The sequence below is a fragment of the Canis lupus genome, chromosome 14 (genome assembly GCF_003254725.2).
Source record: "Canis lupus dingo isolate Sandy chromosome 14, ASM325472v2, whole genome shotgun sequence".
Taxonomy (NCBI): Eukaryota; Metazoa; Chordata; class Mammalia; order Carnivora; family Canidae; genus Canis; species Canis lupus.
The window spans coordinates 29,242,773-29,264,964 of NC_064256.1; the positions used below are offsets into that span (position 1 = coordinate 29,242,773).

General features: G+C 34.1%; 1 protein-coding gene across 8 annotated transcripts in view; it reads right to left on the reverse strand.

Moving 5' to 3' along the window:
- DGKB (diacylglycerol kinase beta) overlaps positions 1 to 22,192 on the reverse strand; it is a 695,350-nt gene that overhangs the window by 491,828 nt on the left and 181,330 nt on the right. For all 8 annotated transcript variants that reach the window (XM_025464249.3, XM_025464247.3, XM_025464246.3 and 5 more), the window contains 3 exons: positions 12,554 to 12,603; positions 9,283 to 9,357; positions 5,914 to 6,033 (listed from right to left, as the gene is read on the reverse strand). In XM_025464249.3, coding sequence (XP_025320034.1) covers positions 5,914 to 6,033; positions 9,283 to 9,357; positions 12,554 to 12,603 — 245 coding nt within the window. The remainder of the gene's footprint in view (positions 1 to 5,913; positions 6,034 to 9,282; positions 9,358 to 12,553; positions 12,604 to 22,192) is intronic.

The window sequence follows — 22,192 nt, forward strand, 5'->3', positions numbered from 1 at the left end:
TCATGTCTTGTCTTGTTTGTCTTATTTAGATGGTAAACTTAGTGGGGGGTGGGGAGAATCTGTCCCTTACTATATTCTATCAGCCAGTAAAGCGTATTCCTATTAGTACTTCTACTGCAAATAAATATTTATTGCCATCAAAAAGAATTCATTTTTTTAAACAAGAAATGATGAAGAAATCCAGAAGGTTTGATTCTTGGCCTACTATGAAAATGTGGATAAGACATTTCACCTCTCTTCTTATTTTCCTCTCTAATAAAATGAAAGCACCCACTTTCCCCTCCCAGGCCATGGTGTGAGGTTTCATTATACAATACCTGTGAAGTCAATTTAGCTCCTCAGAAGACTGGTGTTATATAAACAGCAAATATGATTACCATCATTGGGTTGAGTTGTGTAACATCCCAACATTTCGGCCAAGGTTTGAGAAGAGTGTTTGCAGGTTTACTATACTTTGTTTCTTAAAAATTTTGTTCTCACTTTATCATTATTACTAGACATCACTCTTAGTAGAAATTTATTCCTGGTATTAGTAAAACACTATGTTTCAAATTTAAAGCAGTTCTGTTCTGCGAACCAATTACGACAGGGAAGTACTTTATGAAACGTAGGCAAGTTCGCGCGGAGAAGAAGCTCCAGGTTCTTCCTCCCTTTTATTCCCCTAGAAGTCAAAAGGAGGTTTCGAAGGCAAGAATGCCTTTTGGAACTTTTTGGAACCTACTTCGTTATCCTAGAAATTTCTAAAGTTTTAGTTTTTCCCTAAATGCATCCAAGATCACAGATCATGTTCAAGTGAACTAGAGCTATTATAAATAATGTCATTTTTTCAAAAGACCTCAAGGAAAAATTTCACTAATGTCATGGCCAAAATGCTCTTAATGCCCATACTTGGCCACATCCCTGTTTCAACTGACTTCACTTAAAACACATTTAAGGGCTAATGTTTCAAATTAATTCCAACACATTAAATAATAAGGACCATTAAATCACCTTACTTTTCTGCTCAAGGTCTCTAAAAAATTACAACAATGTGAAAGAAACTGCTCTTTTAGACAGAAAGATGAGCCACATCAGGTCTAGGCAAAGAGAATACACAGAGACATTTTAAAATTCTGAGTGCAGTTGTAATCAATGGCATATCTCCAGACTTTCTGAAGTTAGGCTCAGGCCCTGCCATTCTTGGGTTCAAATGCAAACTCAACAGCATGGCACATCACATAGTCATTTTCCTGGAATGACCCAACCTGGAATCTCAAGAATTGTTGCATTTATCCAGCTTCCTAATTTCTTTCTAGATTGAGCAATATATAAACAGCAAAACAACATCTCAACAAAATTAAATTTTAAAAAATAGAGTGTGAAACATTAGTCTTCCAAATATAGCTTAGTCTATTAAGAATGCATCATCTTCAGCTCTCCATTATACTCAGAAATTTCATCAGGAAATAGATTCCATCAGAAATCAGGAGGCATACCAAAAGATTACTTTTACTTTGCTGAGTCAGGTGAAAAAAAATATGTCCTGAAACATTTTGATCAACAGCAAAGTTTAAATTACATATAGTGTTTAAAGTCTAGGAATCTGAGAGCACATATAGAGAAATCAAAACATATATCCATTCAAAAACCATACATGCCAGATGTGGGGACTACAATCTAAGATTAAGAAGCTAAGGTATTCTTATATTAAGCCAAGCTCCTACTAAAATGTGTATTTCTGTTTTTATGATAATATGAATTCAGGAATTTTCCTGGAAAAATCTAATAATGATCCAAGATTACAAATACTAGGAATTGGGACATTATTAATTATCTTGTTCATCTAAGAAAAGGAATGGCTAAACCAATATTAGAAAAGGAAAAGGATATTCTTGCCTAGCTTCTTCCTGTGTGTCCAGAGAGGATGACTGGCTAGCACAAAATGACCTACTTAGTTTATAACAGAGCCAAGGTAAAGATACCGACTTGATGAAGTTCACTGCTACCGTACTATCTCTTCATTCATCTACATGTCTTGCTGGGGTTGTCTAAGTGAGTGAAATAAAGAGTACTAGATTCCTTTCTCCTAAATGACTAAAAATAAATTGAAACTCTTTCTGTTTGTAATAGGATTAGTGACAGAATAAATTAGAAGTCAGAAAACTATGGCCCTTGGGTCAAAGTGGGCAACCTACTTTTGTAAATAAAGTTTTATTGGACCACAGCCTTGTTCTTTCCTTAGTTTAGTGTCTGTGATTCCTTTTGTGCCACCATAACAGTGGAATTGAGCAGTTGCAATAAAGACCTTACGGTTCACAAAGCCTAACTTACTCTCTGTTCCTTTATAGAGACTACTAATTACTAAAGCAGAGTTTAGTGCTAGATATAATTACTTTAAAATGAAATATTTTCATTCAAAATTGAATTTAATTTTTCAGTGACATGAAAGGAAGAATAAGTCTCCCGTATAAATGACTATGCCTCAGGTATGATCAAAATCACAAGTGCCATCCAAACTCTCAGTATTCCTTAGATGTAAGACAGTGTACCATTTCATGTTGGGTATGCTAAGTTTGATAGACTTCTTTTTTTTTTTTTTTTTTTAAAGTTTTTTTTTTTTGTTTTTTATTTATTTATGATAGTCACACAGAGAGAGAGAGAGAGAGAGGCAGAGAGAGAAGCAGGCTCCATGCACCGGGAGCCCGACGTGGGATTCGATCCCGGGTCTCCAGGATCGCGCCCCGGGCCAAAGGCAGGCGCTAAACCGCTGCGCCACCCAGGGATCCCAGTTTGATAGACTTCTTATAAGAGAAATGAAATGACTCTTATTCTCTAGCATTTGATATAGAATCAGGTTCTGATAAACTACATTTCCGATTTTGGTGCCAAAACAGATAACATTTAAAATAGAATAGCTCTTAAAATTCTGTTGATAGAGAAAAATAAACTACACTGAAATCACAACCATTCTGCTTTGTTTTAGAAGTAAGGATTACTCTCTCAGGACAATGTTCTTATCTGTGTAATTTGGCTGGTACACCATAGTCACTTTCAAATACACCATGGTATTTAACTTGCACTATCAATTAGAATCTACTCCCTGAGCTCATAATTGACAGAAGACAAGAATATATAGGACAACATAACAAGATAGGCTGCACAATAAATGGCTGGATTCAACCTAAAGCTTCTAGATTTCCAATTTGATTAGCAAAAATGGGGTGGGGAGGGTTGGGGGGATTGAGGGGGGAATGGCATCATGAATCAAATTCTCTACAGGTAATAACATAACACATTAACTGCCTACAGAAAAGGAAATAAATCTCAATTACTAAAAAAAGGCCCTCATCACTCAGTTGTCATTGTGTCATTCTTGCTTTGTAAAACACTTTCCATGCCTTGGAATTAAAAATCTGTTTCTAACAAATAAATGCTCTGTTTTGTGATCATAATTACATGGCTTATACATTTTATTAAAAGACAATTGCAATGATTATTGGCTTATTCTTAAAAAAAAAAAAAAAGCAGAGGAAAGGGATTTAACTCTGAATTCTTCACAAGGGAAAAAAAAAATCCCATCTCATAGTTCAGCTGATCTGTAAATGTTAAACGATGTCGCCCTGCCATCTAGTGGCCTTCTCTGGAAACACAGCTTCAAAACTACTGGTTACTACTTTGAAACCCTGAATTGATTTTTCCTGTTAAGCCCAAAAGCAATCTCGTATCACTAAAAACACAAACTGTAAATTTAAGAATATTTATAAAGTAAATTAGATATATTTACTATAAATCCATGACAAACACGTAAATTTATGACAGAGAATTCTCAGTCAGTTGAAATAGTTACTACTACACCAGAAACTGATGAGGTATTGTTTCTTTAAGAGTTTGAATTAAATCCGTAAAGATCGGTGGAATATATTTACCCATGCTATTTTCATAACTTTACAAATACCTACATTTATTAATTTAATTATTTTAAAAATCTAAACAATAGCTTCGAAAGATGAACATCATTTCAAAATCTTTCTGTAATATTTTAAATACAGATGACTGAGTCTTCACTTCTGCGTTTTGCTGTCTAGCACCCCAACTACCAAATTGTTTACTTACTCATTCCCGCATATTCTTTCACACTAAAATTCCCACAAATATTTAGAATAAGCACACCTTTAGCTTTAAAAATATAAAATTCTCTTTGAGAGAACTATTATCAGAACCTCCTTGATGAACATTTGACAGCTTTTTCTGTTTAGAGTGTACATGGAACCTTAAAATGTTAACATTTTCTTTATGTTTGTCTCCTGACTGACTTACATATACTTTTATCAGAAGGTGTATTAAACAATTAAACATTAAATATTTATAAAAATTAAATATTTATAATATAGAGATATATAACAGATTATTACAAAAGATAACAGGTTACATATAGTATGAGAACATCATATGCAAGGAAATGCTGCTTCATTTATTTTCAAAATGTAGAAATATACATCTATTAACAATAAGATCTATATTATCTTTGTTTTAATATTTACTTGAAGGAACCATCCTGTATATCATCTACTAGTAATTTTTCTCCTCCTTCCTCTGGCCATGTCTAAAATCCTACGCGCCTCATGAAGGGTAAGATTAATATGGATGGAAAAGGATTTGAAGATTCAGGTGAAAAAGAAACAAATGTTACTTTCCTGAAGCCCACTTATATATTCTCAAACTCATATGTAAATATGTACAAACATATTTGTATATAGTCTCACATGTTTTACAAACACAGACTGCAAGATTTCTTGAGGGCTTTTAAAAATCTGGTCTCTTAAGTAATTGTGGTATAGTCTTGAATCTGCAAAATTGCTATCTCTGGTAACAAGAAGTATGAAAAGTATTGGAGTCAGCAGCAAAGAGGTGGACATTATATTCTTGCATCTCAAAATTCTAAATATTGTAGGTGTGCTTTCCATCAGTAATGCTCTTTGAATCTTAGTATACATTTTACTGCATGGATGTTATGGTTAATTCTTGTTCATTAAGGCTAAATACAAAAATTCAGTAGTGACTCACTGAGTTTGAAATTAACAATTACTGAAATTTACATCAAGGCTGAGCAGCAAGATTTGGTTTCTTTTTATTTTATTTAATTTTATTTAATTTTATTTTGTTTATTCATGAGAGACACAGAGAGAGTGGCAGAGACACAGGCAGATGGAGAAGCAGACTCCATGCAGGAAGCCCAATGCGGGACTCGATCCCAGAACTCCAGGATCACGCCCTGAACTGAAGGCAGACGCTCAACTGTTGAGCCACCCAGGCGTCTGAAGATTTGGTTTCAAAGTCACTCATATATATTCTAAACTTAGGTTAATTTCTTTTCCCCAAACCACTATTTAATTACCACTGGAGGCACTGATACAAGAAAACTCTTGACAAGCTAGAATGTAAGGCTAGCTGACTTGATATGTAAGAAAAAATTATGTGTCATTTATATATAGTATATATATATATATTCTCAAATACCTCAATATATAATCGGCTTCTCCAAGTACTGGTTATCAATAAAACAGATTTTTTTTCATGGGGAGGGTGATTATGGAATGAGATGAAGTACCACAAGAGGCACAGAATACAATAATATTAGGGAGTTTCTTACAATAAGTAAAATAATGAGAAGGTCAATTTTTTTAACTAGATCCTAACTTTAAATAGAGAAATTATGTATTAAATAAAAAGGTAATGCCTAAAATGAATCAATGTGTTTGTGGCAAATATTACTACATGACTTATGAACTCGCATTGTGGCATGCTTATTAAAAGGTCCAGGCACTCACTACATGCTTAATGACAGAAAATGGCCAGATCAATTTATGATCAAAATGTGTAATAGAGAACCCCACTGACTTACCACCAGGCCACCCTCTTTGTGTAAATGCTTACATTTTCCAAGCCTAGCAGGACAAGAAGTGGAATTGTTGTCATTCCTCCTTGGATCCATTCCTCCAGAGAAACTGTTCCGTCATGATCATAGTCAATTTCTTCCATCATTTCATGGAGGATCTAGAGTAGAGAAGATGAGGAAAAACTTGCAATGAATCAATAAAATAAATTTCATATGAGAGAATAAAGCATTTAATGTAATTGGTTACAACAAACTGGCAGCTAAGCATGGTATACAAATAAATATCTAGGTAACCTGGTACAGTGTCAATCCAATAACTGAGTATATAGTGGCTTCGTAATGATTTCTAGAACCTGACTTCTTATACTATTCAACTTTTAGAAATAATTGCTTAACTTTTTAATACTTTCTCACTGAATGGTACAGCTAAAATGAGAAGGTATACTTTAAGGGTGAAAGTGGTCTTTAATTGCTTTTTCTAGATTTTTTTAAATTCATATATATGCCAGATAATGTCTGAACAAATTAACTTCATGCCAAAGAGCTGAAATGATTCTTTGCTAAGTGGTAAGGGGTGAGGAAATTAAGTTGCTTTTAATTGCCTATCAGAACTTAATAAAGCCAAGAAGTTAAACCATCAAGTCATTTTTGATTAGATTTCTTTTCTAAAGAGGACTTGTACAAAGTGCCCCAAAATGTTCTCCACAGTATTCCTTAGTAATACATTTGTCTCTCAGTTTGATAGCGGTAATATCCGTATCGAATCCAAGGGATTGTCATGAGGCTTAAACGTGTTAATATACTGTAAATGTCTTCAAAGAGTAACTAATATGTAAGGTAAGTGTCATATAGATGTTGTTAATGTTATAGTAGCAGAAACTATATGTGAGTTGTGAACATATTACCCTTGGTTGCTGGGAAGGTGAAATGCTTCCATTCAACAGCACCAAAATGGAAACATGGTACAGCCCCTATAAAGAAAGTATTTCACCACCCTTATCTAATACAGAGATTTTAATAAATTCAGGGAAAAAAAGAAATACAAAGAACAGTAAGACAAAAATGTGAAAGGTGCAATAAATGGAATACTTGACATGTTGACAGAAGTGCTGTTTGCTTAAAAACTCCTGAACTTAGTAGGTTGGTGTCTTTCTTCATGAAGTATTTGAAAATCAGGTTATTTTCCTTCATACAAATTTAAATATAGGTAATGAAAAGGAAGAGACTTTTTGGAACAAAGTGGTACTGAAATATTTTATTATTCCCAAAATGAAAAATGAGAAATTATTTAAAATTTGGAAAACTGGTATAGGATCTTGTTAAAGGGCTGTCTGGATGGCTCAGTTAGTTACCATCTGGCCTTCAGCTGGGGTCATGATCTCAGGGTTCTGGGATGGAGTCCCACATTGGGCTCCCTGCTCAGCGGGGAGCCAACTTCACCTTCTCCCTCTGCTGCTCCCCCTGCTGTGCTCTCTGTCATATAAATAAATAAAATCTTTTTTTTAAAGTTCTTGTTAAAATGTCCTGCCCCTTGAACACGTTCTGATGAACTAGTAGAAATGAATAAACGAAAATGAAAACACAGAGCATTGTTTCAGATGGTTGATGCTTTCATTTGGTACCCAATAAATCTAATGTAAGAGCTTGGGTTTGTTTTTTTAAAGATCTCTTCCAAGGACATCTCAATCTTCCCTATTGACTGCCATGGACCTTAAATGTTCAATTATCTTTATTCACATATGCAAATTGATCAGGTCTCTAACAACATGTACAAAGGTACACACTGGTTTAAAATGGGCCTTAGGCAGGATGAGGCAGTCGCTATGAAAGCAAACATACTGCCCAAGGTAAGTCTTTTTATCTTCACTTTCTACAATTTATACTACTCATAGAAGTGGCAGATTTATCAGTGTGTGCCACAAGTGACAAATAATGCTATGTAATTTATGATTTGTATTTTCCCGTAAGTACTTGTCATAATTCGACTGCCTAGCCAACAACTGTTCCCTTCTTCAAATCATCCAAATCCCCTATTTTCTCAAGCGAGAGTCCCCTGGTATTTTTCGTGGGGAAGCGCTGGTGCCCCCTTCTGTTTTGAAAAGTGATAGAAAAACATCTTACTTCCTCCATCCCTCCAGGAAGACAAGAGACTTGCCTAAGTTGGACAATATTCACAGGTATTAGGGTGAGTAGGTGGAAAAAGCTGTTTTGGATGAACATAACCTTAAAGGATAACAGAACTTAAAAGAAGCCCCTTGATTTCAGTGAAAATAGTATTAAGATGATTCAAGCGGTATTCTTAGAATGAAATACATGTTACCACTACTTTATTATTTCATAGATAAACAACAACTCTGTGAGCAATATCTGCATTATGCACACAGGATATCTATTTCCACATCCCCTCAAAAGCAAAACCAGTTGAATTAAAACTTGGAAAACCCCAATCCCGTAAGAATGGTGTTCCTCCCTTCGGCACAATATTGCATATGTTTGTTGTACTTTATTGGCACTAGTTTCCAAAGCAAAGGAAATGCTATCACAGTTCTCTTATCATACAGTCATGCCACTGTCATGCTGTTATAAGGCTTTTAAAATTCATATAAAATGTAAATATAAGTAATTTCTATTTGCTTAATTCATTTACAATTTACTCAACTTGGTTGGTTTCAAGAATAAAGTAGTCAATAATGTACTTACCAACTCTCCCCAAAATATTACTTGTAACTAAAGTCAAAGTTTCTCCTAACCAAGCATCTTTTAATATACATTTGAATAATGTTGTACCTCTGGAATAAATCTATTAAAAATAAGAAGTTTTTTTTTATGTTTTTATAAGCCTCTTGGATACTATTTCTTCAAACAAATTATTACAATTTTCTAGCTCTATCTTTAGCTGAAGAGCTATCGGGAAGTTACTTTAACATTCTGGAGGCCCAATTTCTCTATCTGTAAAATAAACAAAACAGTAGTCTATGTCTCAGAGAGTTGCAAGCACTGAATAACACAAATATAGGAACCAACACAGTGTACTGTACCCACTAAACTGTCATCATCTTCTTAATTGACTTCATCTTCCTATAGAATGAATCTTTAGCTATTTCCATAAAAGGAAAATCATAGAAGATCATGAATAACATATATTAATTCTAACTAGTTTATTGCATGGCATAACCTTGGCAGTATCCATCAGCAGCTTTTGTTACCTAAAGATATGTGAGACCACCATTCAAATAAATTTCCATGAAAAAGAAAAGCCAAAGTTACTGCTAAGAACACCACATATATCTTTTCTTGTTCAGAAGACACTTTCGCTATTGAATGTAAATAGTCACTTAGGGTCATAAAAGAAAATATGAAAGGGCCTTCTAGAATATAGCCAACAGTTAAAATATCCATATACCTACTGGATTAAGTTCAGTGACATCCCACTCCAGGTACTCTGCCACATGCATCATCTGACTGATGATATTTTCTAGCTCCTGGAGAGGAGAAAGAGAGAGAAGAGGGAGGGTGAGAGAAAGAGAGAATGGATACAGGGTCTTTGTAAGTCTTTCAAACTTTGACTTGTAAGAATTGTTTTAACATGTAGCTAAAAAACTAAAAGTTACAAGATTTATTAATATATTATATAGAATTTATATATATAAATTAATTCATATATATAATATATCCTTTTAACAGTCTGATTAACTCTACATGAAAGAAGCACTTGAATATAAATTTATTTTGTATTTTGTCTAGAAATTTTCACCAGGAGAGGGCGCAACTACACAAAAAAAAGATTTTCTTTCAGTAGAAGATTTCTTTAAAGAAGAAAATCTGTCTTTGGAAATAAACATCTGATGAAAGTAGAAGCAGGCATATTTTCACAAGATGTGATGTTTAAGTCACTGAGTGTCCTGACCCTTTGGTTTGGAAACAGGTGTGGAAGGATGGAAGGAAGTGTTTGAGGGTAACTGAGAGGTTTATTTTTATTCTGACACAGTGAAAACGTATATTGACTGTTCTAGCCATTAATTGGTATAATTTGCTCTGCTAGAGGCGTGTTCAGGGTCAAGGTTTGGAGGGTAAGTACATGTAGAGTTTATTTTATGAGGAAATAGAATTTTAGTTGGAATTTTCATATTAGTGTGCTCAAGTGTCAACTCTTTGAAGAATGATTAGTTAATACATATGCCTTGACTAAATAAATTAAGACATTTGCTCATACCTATTTATTTAATACTTTAGTTTTCCCCTATCTCCAGAAAAGATTAAACATACTTTTGTACAAGATAGTAATTTAAAATATAATCCCTGACATAATTAAAAGTGGTGTCTTACAGTATAATAACTTAAAATACAAAAAGTATAAAAGAATAAGGTTTGAGAGCATATTAATAAAAAATTATTCTACTCAAACCTCTAAATTAATACATATAGTTAATATTCATAGAGTGAGGAAGGAAATATCGTAAAAAGAGGTTTTCTTCTGAGGGACAATGGATCCATCTGAGAAACGGGTGAAAAAAATGTAATCATGGGAATAGTGCTTACATAAACAGATTGCCCCAGAAAAAAATATGAATATAAATATGTTTACTTATAACAGTTAAGAAAATTTTTAAACTAAAATACCTGGAATTGTAGGTTAGAATTGTGTGTGTGTGTTACTCTTTTTCTTGCCTGTTTATGCCTTGGTGGTTTGGAGTAGTGAAAGTCCCTGGACATGTTTTTATGAATGGAAACTCTTTTAGTCGACTATTATGTAAGAATGTGACATTAAATAAGTCATTTAACCTAAGACTCCGCTTTCTCATCAGTAAAATGACTATTCCAATCTTACCTAGTCCGTAGAGTTGCTACAGAGTAAAAAAACTATAATATGAAATACACTTATACTGCTTGGTATACTGCAAGGGATCAATAAACATTAACTAGTATTATTACACATAGTGGTCAATTTTCAAAATGCCAATTTTCCTTTGTTTTGCCTCCAATATGTAAAGGGTTACACCTTTAAATTTCCAAGATAAATGACATCAGAATGTGCAATTTCAACCTGATAGTGAAGGAAATATACTGGAGTGGTAAGTTGTCTGGAAAAAAAACATAGAAATGAAATTCAGGCTTTTAATTACATAACAGATTAGTTTGATCCTAAATAAATTTATTTATGCCCAACTTATTGTTTAATATTAGGGGCATAGTTTTCAATATTGCAATATACTATATGTTAACAATAATAACAAAAAATGGCCAGAGACCAAAAAAGCATTTGACTGAATTTTCCAATCAGTTGTCAACCCATGGCTAAAAGCCTAATAAAGAAACATCCTTTTAATTTAATTAAAAAGAAACATTAAATAAAACAAATTTGCATTTAAATATAATTTGCATCAGTATAGTCAGAAGTGCTACAATAAGCATATGGAAATATATAGAAAGTCTAAACTCTTAGCTGTGAAATGCCACCAGAAAATGAGCAATATCATGTAGCCTAATATTCCTAAATGGATAACCGGACACTACAAGGCACTTAAAAATGATAGCATTTGAAAAATTGAAGAGACTTAAACATAAGGAATTCCACAATCACAGTATCAATTTAGATTGGTGGCCATTTCCTAAAGTAGGAATTATATATTTTTCTCTCTCTCTGGAGAAGCTAATGTGCCATTATCCTACTCAGTGTTACATAAATATGTATCTGACTTCATCGCTTTGCTTATAGAATTCTGTTTGGCTTCTGACGAGGGAGGTATATTCGATGGGAAGGGAAACGCACTCATTATCAGAAGTAATCTTCACTTTAATCAATTTAAAAATATCAAAATGTGTTATTTAATGTACCTGTGTACTTCAAAATTTCCATAACCTGACTACTATTTTTTTTAGTTTTATTCTATTTCCTTTATAGAAAAGTCAATAATATGAAAAAGATGTCATTAACAAATATAAAATACATAATTGGATGGAAACTGAAATGGATTTATATTTGAAGCAGTGATTTGTGCAGTAAAACTAAGAATCTAAGTACTCCTCTGAAAACTATCAATGATTTGTGTATATTACAAATACAATAAATATTTAATTATTCCTTTCATTTAAATCACATGGAGATGGTATTTTTCTATTGCTTTTTATGACTAAAATGATAAAGAGTACAAGTTGCATTTAAATTGGATGAGACATTTTAAAAAGTGGAGTTTGTTAAAGCAATTTGTAAATATATATACTTTAACAGCATAAATGACTAAAAGACTTTTAAAATGTGGAAAATGATAAAATGATTAAATAGAATAAATAGATTTTTATAATTCCTTTCAATTTTACTGGTATTCTGGTTATTTTTCTTAGTATCAAACCTCAGATTTTTTTTTTCTTTCTAGATCAATGGTCTCAACTTTCTCATGTATTATTCAAACAAGGTTGGAGTCTTTTTTATCTTTCCATGCATTAAAAAAATCACTTTTTTTTCTAGTAAAATTATTCAATAGGACAACTGTAATCCTAACAGTTTTTTTTTTTTTTTCAGCTCACTCTTTCAAAGAGTCAGATGAGCAAAATGCTGTGTGAGTGCATGGACATTATATTAAGTCTGTCTTCTGTGGTAATAGCTATAAATTTATTCATTGCATTTTTCAGAACAAACTCCTTTGAAATTTTCACAGAAAATTTGAAGAGAAAAATTACCGAGCTGTCCAGGAAGCCATTCCCATCTGTATCATAGAGACGAAACATAACTAGAAATAAAAGAATTGTTGAAAAAAAAATTAGAGGCGAGTAAGAATAATGTTAGTATAAGACATATTCTTTACAATTTCTATTGTGTTGACAGCAAACATCCAATCCTCTCCTATTTGGAGAAATTGATTTATAGGATCATTTCTCAAGTTAATTTGAGGATAAATTAGTTAATAAAAATATTAAATATATATGTCTATCAATGTTATATATCTAGAAAATGAAAATAGGTATTATTGCTCTATTTTTTAATTATAAGATCTTTAAATGACAACTCAAGAATAAAAGAAGAGAAGGAATTTTAAATATTCAGAGTCTGGATATGTAAGGGCAGAGAGTAAGAAAAAACAAACTGATTCAGAGGTCTGGGAACCAAATTTGGAATCTGTTATCCACTAGTACATGAGCGTAGCTGAACACTATCTTATCTGTAAAATGATTTTCTTATCTGTAAAACCTGTCATAGGACACACTTGGGAAAGTTAAGGGAGGTGATACACACAAATGCATATCCAAAGCTGTAGATCACTACACAAATATGAGCCATTGTTTTGATTGATCCCTAAGCAGCATAGGAAAGGATTTGTGCAAAATAAGGGGATTTTCCTGATAGAGGACAGCAAGACATAAAATGCATTATTATCATGGTTATAAGGGTGTACTTGTTGCAATCTGAGGTGTACATTCATAAGGTAACCACTCTTTGAACTAAAGAAGGAAGAAAAAGAAGAGTGTTGCCTCTGTCATAGTGAGCACAGGAAAGCAGGAGGATGGAGGGCCTCACTAGCCTGAGGATTCCCTCATAAATTCACACACCACCAGGAGACTACAGAAGAGGCTGCAGGTGCCATTTTAAGATAAACAGAAGAATGACACAGCTGTTAAAACAGAGGAGTGGAAGTGAGAGTTTTTGTTGGGTTTGTATAATTTCTGGGAGAATCTTGATGTCTGGGGTCTGGAATATAAAATAAAGACATTGATAACAAGGAGGAATAATTATGCAATAACCCTGATCATATATCTGTTAACTAATTATTATCTTTGTATTTAAAAATAATTATTATATCTCACCAGTCTAAGATATGACTATTTATTTATAAGATGCCATAGCGAGTCTGCATACAATTAATAGGAAAAAAATGCTTACAATCTAATCATCATGTTCTATTTATTGTAAAATGCAAGAAGACTTTAAAGATGTTAAAATGTAAGGGGAAAATGTGTACCTATCAAATTAAGGGACATAATGTTATGCTGGCTAATGACATAAATATCTTCATTTGCAAACCATAATGATTACCATTTCTCATATACCCAATAAATAACAAAAATTCATGAAAAAAAAAAACAAGAAAACTATCAGAACATGGGTACTAAGTAAGCACTTCAAGATTTTCTAGTAAAGCAGAATAGTAAAAATCACTTTATAAGCGACAAGAATTCACACATCACTCAAAGAATGGATTCAGTACCAGGAACAAGGCAAGTACTTTAAAAAAGTCTAACTGTATTGTAGAATGAGGGGCACTGGTGACTCTATAACTTCTCATTGTAATAAATGACTGCTAAACCATTTTTAGATGATTAGATATATGGAAACCCTATTGGTAAACCTTCTTGGAAACATGAGCTCAAAGACATACACACTAGTGGACTCTGTGTGGGGGTATGTGCCATTCACTTTTGGCAGCATCTGAAGCTTCCTCCTATGCTCTTAAAGCCACACTTTACAAAATACAGTGACAGATGAAACACCAGAAACCCTTTTTTACTAGCCTGACTTGAAGGTAGAGTTTGCACATAACCCAGGCCCCATTAATCAGAAGAAAAACCCAATTGATCAATCAGCTGCTAGTGACCCAAGAAAAAAAGAGGCTACAAAAATTCATGTGAGTAGCAGTAGTAACAGTGATCAGAGAGAGAGCAACCAGGGTCCTGGTTGTGTCACAGGTGTTGGCAATGAAGTGTTCTGCTCATACACAGAGAGGCAGCAGGGGGGTTTTCCCCAGTCCAAGTTTGTACTTAATTTCATCACTGATTCTAGAGAAGCATCCTCCAGATCTGGTTCTCTGACTCTCCTGATGATTCTCAGATTTTCTCAATATGATTTAAAAAATAATAACCTGGGGGGCCCCTAGGGGGCTCAGTGGATCAAGCTTCTGATTCTTGACTTCGGCTCAGGTCAGGATCTCCAGGTTGTGAGATCAAGCCCCCCCATCAAACTCCATGCTGGGCATGGAGTCTGCTTAAGATTTTCTCTCCCCTCTCCCTCTGCCACACATCCCTCTCTAAAAAATAGAATAAAAATAAAAAACAATAGCTTTACTAAAAATAAAATTAACTAAAACTACACTGATTTTCTGACCCCCTAGTGATACTGTGCACTCAACATTGGCACTTGTTTCACATCAAACATAAAGATTAGGTCAAAATAAATTTTAAGTTTAAACTAAATTTAAGTTAAACTTAAGTTAAACTTTAAGTTTAAACTTTAACATTAAACTATAAGAGTTCTAGAAGAAAATATAGGAAAATATCTTGGCAACCTTAAGATAAGCCAACATGAACCATAAATGATTTTTAAAAGAAAAAGGTAAATTAAGCTTCATCAGGGTTGGAACTTCAACTCATCAAAAAATAAATACATAAATAAGTGAAAGAAAAGAATTAAAAGAAAAAGAAAAAAATAAGCCAGCCACAGACTTGAGAACTTTCCAGAACACATGTATCTGACAAAGGGCTTATTTCTTGAATCTATGAATAAACTCTGTAACTCAGTAATAAAATGAAAAACCACCCAAATAGAAAAGGCAAAAAAAAATGGAATAGATATTTCAAAAAGTGAAGATACAGGAATGGGGAGTCAGAATAAAGTGCTCAACATCACCAATAAAATAAAAATTTAAACCACAGAGACCATCATATTCTATTAGAAAAAGGGCCTGGAATTCAAGTTTGTTTGTATTTTTCCCCCTCAAGACCAGCTCCTCAAACCACTTAGCTTCCCAGCTTTAATTATTTAGAAATAGTGGCAAAGTCCAGGCTCTCCTCTCTCAGAAATTTGACTCACATATACAATATGCCTTGACAATTCCCTGAAGTTTTCAAACACTTAAAAAAAATACTATGTCCAAACTTTCTAGTTGTTCCAGTAGGGATGTTGGTCTGAAAACACTTTGTTATTATCTGAAGTAGAAGTCCATATATTGAACACTAAATATAATGTACTCTAAATCTGACCAAGTCAAAATCAAGAATAAAAGTTTTCTTTGGTCCTGAATAAGAAAGAGAAATTCTAGGATTTTGATTTTCAGAGATAGGTCTATTTTCCTATTTTAAAACTGTAGTGGAGTCATGCAAAATAGGAAGTATTGAACATGCCGATCCACCTTGGCTTTTCATTGAAATGTCATTATAGTAAGGTACAGGATCGGCCTAAATCAACAAGCACAAAAAAAAAAATGTGAGAGGAAAAAACCATCAAGTTTAAGAAACTGGGAAACAAATGATGACTGATTAGAAACCGTAAGCTGGTAATGAAATAGCAAAGACTTGCCCAGAAAGGGTGATGAAATGGAAAACGAAGTGATATTCTTCACAGAAAGAAGACAGACCCTCCAATACCACTCTTCACACCTTACAGCTCACAGTTTGCCAGCTCCCTACCCCAGCAGAAGACTGGATGCCTGGGCTCAACAGCACTCAAACCAAGGGATGCTGAGCTCAGGATGCCCAGGACTTTTGAAGGCAGGGGTACTATACCAAAAACAAGGTATTCTGTGAAAGTCTAAATATTGAATATTGAGAGTAAAAGTCCACTCTTCCTTATCTCCAGGGAGCCCCACTTAACCCTCACCCATACACCCACCTACAACTCCACACCAACCAAGGAGTCCTTTCAAAACAACTCATTTGGGGAAAAACAACAGCAACACAGCAGAGAGGAAGAAAAAAATCCTGTAAGAGGAAAGTTGCAATCCCCAAAACAAGAAGAGGAGCACATCAGAATCACGCTGAGAACAAAATGAATCCTCTGTGAAGATAAAAGCATAATAGAAAAAGTAAAACAAAAAATTATCACAGTTGTTGAAGATGTCCCAGATATAAACAAACAAACAAAAAAGATACAGGAGAAGATAAGTTGGAAAATAAGAAAATAAAGAAAAAGGGATGCCTGGGTGGCTCAGCGGTTGAGTGTCTGCCTTTGGATCAGGTCATGATCCCAGGCCCCAGGATCGAGCCCCACATCAAGCTCCTTGCAGGGATCCTGCTTCTCCCTCTGCCCATGTCTCTGCCTATGTCTCTCTCTCTCTCTCTCTCTCTGTCTCTCATGAATAAATAAATAAAACCTTCATAAAAAAAAGAAAGACAAAATAATTCAAATTCCTGTCTTGAAGTGTCAACATCCACAAATAATGGTTCCGGGAAGACAGAACAAGTAAAATAAATGAGAAAATAAAAACGAAAAGAAAAGAACAAAGGAAAGGCATAAATTACTAAACCAGAATTTATGGTGGAGGATTTGGAAATTGATTAATTAAATAGAAATAAAGAAACTAAAAAAAAAAAAAAAAAGAAATAAAGAAACTAATGAAATAAAGAAAAAAGTTATCAGCACCATGGAAAATACCTATCTTCAAATATTATTATAAGATTATTTCTTCTGAGAATTTCAAAGTGAAGTTAGGCTCCAAGGCCAAATGAAACATTGAACAAATAGTTCTTATTCTTAAAACTAAAGTTACAAGGATATAGATTTTTAGGTGCAAAAATATTTTAAGCTCAATATTAAAATTACTCTGTCAACATGATAGCTTCCAAATGTGGGTACCTTTTTTAAAGTTCCAAGCTAGTTTAACCCACTTTTTTTCTATTTTTATATTCATGTAATTTCCCTTTATATTGGAACAATTATGCACCCACACATGAATTTGGTTAAAAGATCAGGGCAAAGGCATATTATGCAATATAAGGTTCATTCTTTATATCTAGAACTTCTTCTCTTCCAAAAGATTTGTAAGTTTTCAATCTGTCTATTTTCTCCTTGAATATCCTACTAAATACACTCTGGTGTTTTTATACTTGGCATAATATATTACTGACAATAAAGATATTAATATTGACTTTGCTATTAAACATTAAAAAGTGTATTTTTAAAGGCATTTAAGCTGGAATTTTTTAATTCACAATTTTTTATATACTTTAAGACCAATCGAATAAGTATTCTGGGCAGAGGTGAAAAAAATTAGCTGCTTGAGTTTGTGACATCTAATGTAATGAAGCAATATTTTCTCCTTTGTTTCCTTCAGAGAAATGATAATAAAGATAAGGACAGGAAGCTTTTCAAAATAAAAAGGGCACTTATACAGTAAAGCAGAAATCTCAGGTATTAGTCATAGCCAGCTAACCTAATGCTATAATTAATAACCAGTCTCTCTGGGCTTTAGTTTTTTCATTGACACTATAGGGTGACTGACGACCTGATCTTTAGGATTTCTTCAGTGTTAAACCTAACGGTTCTACAATTAATACTATACATAACAGTAACTTTAACATAAAGATTAGTCTTCATTATCTGTGAGTCAATTATCTATTTTTGGGTTATTTTCCAATCTATTTCTCTAGTGATACATTTTCATTAAATGTAAGCTAACAAAAATTATTCTTTTTAAGTCACTAATAACTTATAAACACCAATCCGAATGTGAACAGTATATATTGTAAAGTCACAGTTTAGGGGCCTGGATGGCTCAGTTGTTTAAGTGTCTGTCTTCAGCTCAGGTCATGATCCCAGGGTCCTGTGATCCTGCTTTGTGTCAGTAGGCTCCCTACTCAGCAGGGAGTCTGCTTCTCCCTCTCTCTCTGCCCTTCCTCCCGCCTTGTTCTCTTTCTATCTGTCTCTCAAAAAAATAAATAAAAACTTTTTAAAAAAGTCACAGTATAAATTAATTTAGTATTATTTCATGCCTTAAATAATTCACATTATTTTTCTCTTCTCAAGCACCCATTGATTTCAATACAATTCTATTTAAGTATCATTTACTGAACATCTGTCTATTGAAATATACACACACGTGGTAGGTGCTAGGGTGGGAAGTTAGACACAGTGCAAGGGTGTAAGAAAATGTAAAATGAATTTGATTAGGAGGTTGCAAGAGGATTCATGACATGAGCTGGGCCTCAAGTGTATACTGGACTGGGCCTGATATATACTGAGAAAGAACACCCCCAGCAAAAGGACATTAGAAGCAAAGGTATAAAGATTGAAAAGTTCGGGGTTTGTCTGATGATTGACAAGTAGATCCATGTGATGGGGACACTGCCCATGGTTATGTGTGCAGGTCAAAGCCAAATGCAAGATTGGCAAAGTAGATGGGGGTCAAGTTAAGGGCTCCAGTTTATGTCTTATTCAACAGGGAACTATCAAAGAGATTGCATTCACCCTGAGTCAGAAGACAAAGAGGAAAGAACATGTCTGGAAATTGACAAGTTTTAGGTAATTTGAAAGGAAGTTAGAAGAATTCACACCTAATGAAAGAGATGATGATTAATAGGTAGGTGTTGGAAAAATGAAGCATCTGGATTAACTTTTACCTAGAAGAAGTTGACGACTACAGAAATACTGAAGGCACTGTGGGCCAGCTGAGGTCTTGAGCATTCTACCACCCACAGAATTATCTTATTTTACTAAAGCTCTGCCACCTTGGCATACAAGCAAAGAAACTGGGTGCCTAAAACTAAAGTGTCAAAGAATGATTGGCATCATGGATTATAGGGTCAGTCTACAGTTGGAAGGATGAGGGTCAAAATAGCACCAGGCAAATTCAGGAGGAAGGGAAATGGTTAAGAGACAAGAATACTTATTTATATTTCACTGAAAAATCATTTATATGAATTAGTAAATGTGAAGGAATTTATGTGAGCGAATATATTGCTTTATTTAATCTTCATAGTAAACATATGAGATAGATATTACTATGATTCCCATTTTACTGTTGGAGAAACTGAAGCCTACAGAGTTTGCTTGTTTGTTTTTAATGTGTCCCAGTTCCTCATAAGTATCAAAGCGAGGATGCATTCAATTAGTGAAACCAAGAGTCTAGGCTCTTAAGTACTGCCTATGCTATATTTAAATTAAAAGTAAGAGAGGGAAAAGTTAAGTGACCATAGTCTGTGGTCAAAGTAAAACATCAGAGTTTAAGATTTTAGAATGAAGGCAGTCTATGGAAATTACAAGGCATGGGGTATTGTAGCAGAAGTGGGTGGCTAAAATAAAATGGGAGTGAGGTCACAGAATTTGAGGATTGCAAGGAAAGTAAAAAAAGAGAGCTACTGAATGGCTCTCAACAAAGTATTATAGCAGGTGTAATGTGAAGAGGGCAAGTCAGCCTTGGTAGAGTGTTCTCATCCATGCATCAGGATAGTTGGTAACTGACACCAACAAGGACAGAGAAAAAATGGAATCCTCCACAACCTCAACACATACACACAAAAACACGCATGTGCATGCACACATGCCTAAACACTCTATGAGGTTCCATGGCAGCAGGTGAATAAACACCACCTACTTGATAGGGCCTCAACAGAAGCAACGTTCTCAGTGAGAAAGTATGATTGGAGGAAGCAAAGTAATGTGAAGAAACGGCATACTATCAGTGGAAAGTTCAAGAGCTTTTGTTTGTTTCTTTTCATTGAAAAAAAAAAAAAAAAAGATCTTTATTCTAAACATTGTGTAAATGCCTGGCAGAAAAGACAAGTGGGAAGAGGAGAGGTGACAGTTAAGTGACGAATTGATTTACAAGACATTATTTTGGGGGGAAAAGTATTCCTTTTATAAATATTTACAACAATACCATTATTTTACTGAATAACCCAGGTAAAAGAACCTACCAAATTCAGCAATTCTGAGAAACAATCGTCCTTTCACAGAAATTGTGTGTGTGTCTGTTTTCATGGAACAGAGGAATGACAGAAACCAGTGCTCCTCAAAATGTGGTCCCTGGAGCAGCAACATTAGCATTACTTGGAAACCTGTTATAAATGAAAATTCTAAGGGCCTCCCTCTAGGCTTGCAGAATTGCCTATTTGGGGACCAGAATAAGCTGTGTGTTCATAAGCCCTGCAAGTGATCTTATATATGATAAAGTTTAAGAACTTCTGCCTAAGCCAATGTGCAAGCATTCTTTTCTATTTAGGTACCTAGAAATTAAGATCCAAATTTAGCGTTCGCCAGCCAAAGTTAATTACATTAGGCACTTGCTTATATTTATTTCTGTGTTAATTTTAATTACTTTATCCTATTTTTTCTTTCCTCTGGTTTATATTGGGTTTAATAAGTCACAACCCTTTCGGAAATAGGCATATATTAAATTAACCACAAACATTAAAATTCTTTAAAGTATTACTGAAAATGAATTTAAGGTTTAAAATATAAAAATCTAGGACTCTAGAAGAATTCTTTGATGTTCAGAGTTTGTAAATGTTTTATTGTATAAGAGGAACAGTGTCCGGTTCATTGACAAGAGAGCGGGTGAGAAGAATGGATTCTGATTTTACTGACGCAGAAAAAAGCCAGGTAAAAAAGCCATTTAAAAAACAGACAAAAAAAAAAAAAACCCTCTAGAGAATTAAAGATCAGTTTAAGTGCCTCCAAATCGGAGGACAGGAGAGATGAAAACTAGAGCAGAGCAGGGACAGAGGCACAGTCTTCATGTGTTCTAAAGCTGACATTCATCTACTTCGAAGACTCTGATGAAAATCATAGTGATGGTGCCAGGCCCTAATAATTCTACCTATGACAAGAGTCTGAAGCAACAGTTAAGGAAACGGGCAAACATGCATGGATCTGATGCAGGCTTGAAAAGGAGCTGGAAACTTTAAAGACAGAGCAGAGGGAAAGGGGTTGAAAACAATGAAGAAATATAAGTGGCACATCGGGTTTAATCAAGTGTTTTTTGGTTTGTTTGTTTGTTTTAAAGATAGATTTATTTATTTATTTATTTATTTATTTATTATTTTTTATTTTTATTTATTTATTTATTTTTTTATTTATTTGAGACACACACACAGAGAGGCAGAGGCATAGGCAGAGGGAGAAGCAGGCTCCTCGCAGGTAGCCCGATGTGGGACTTGATCCCGGGACCCCAGGATCACGCCCTGGGTCGAAGGCAGACGCTCAACAACTGAGCCACCCAGGTGCCCCTCATCAAGTTTTTTTAAATGATTTGTGGGTTAATATTCTGCCTGCAGTTGTGGACAAAGGTTATTGACTCATAAACTGAAAACTTAAATGCATGCCTCTTAGGAATCCTACCTTAAAAATAAAACACAGTTGACATAAAAATAATTAAACTGCAAAATAAAGAGCATGTCAAAGAAGACATGCCTTCATTCGGTCTCAGACATGGAAAAAAAAAGTGCCTTTGTATTTTTAAAATCATCCCAAACATGGACCTGATAACACCTGAACAAACGTTCTCCTTGGCTGTCGCTTCAATACAAATTCCCTGAAAATTAATATTTATTTTGGAACGAGAGAGATTTCTGTATGTCCTTAGGAATACAAATAAATCTTGAAGTGCAAATATT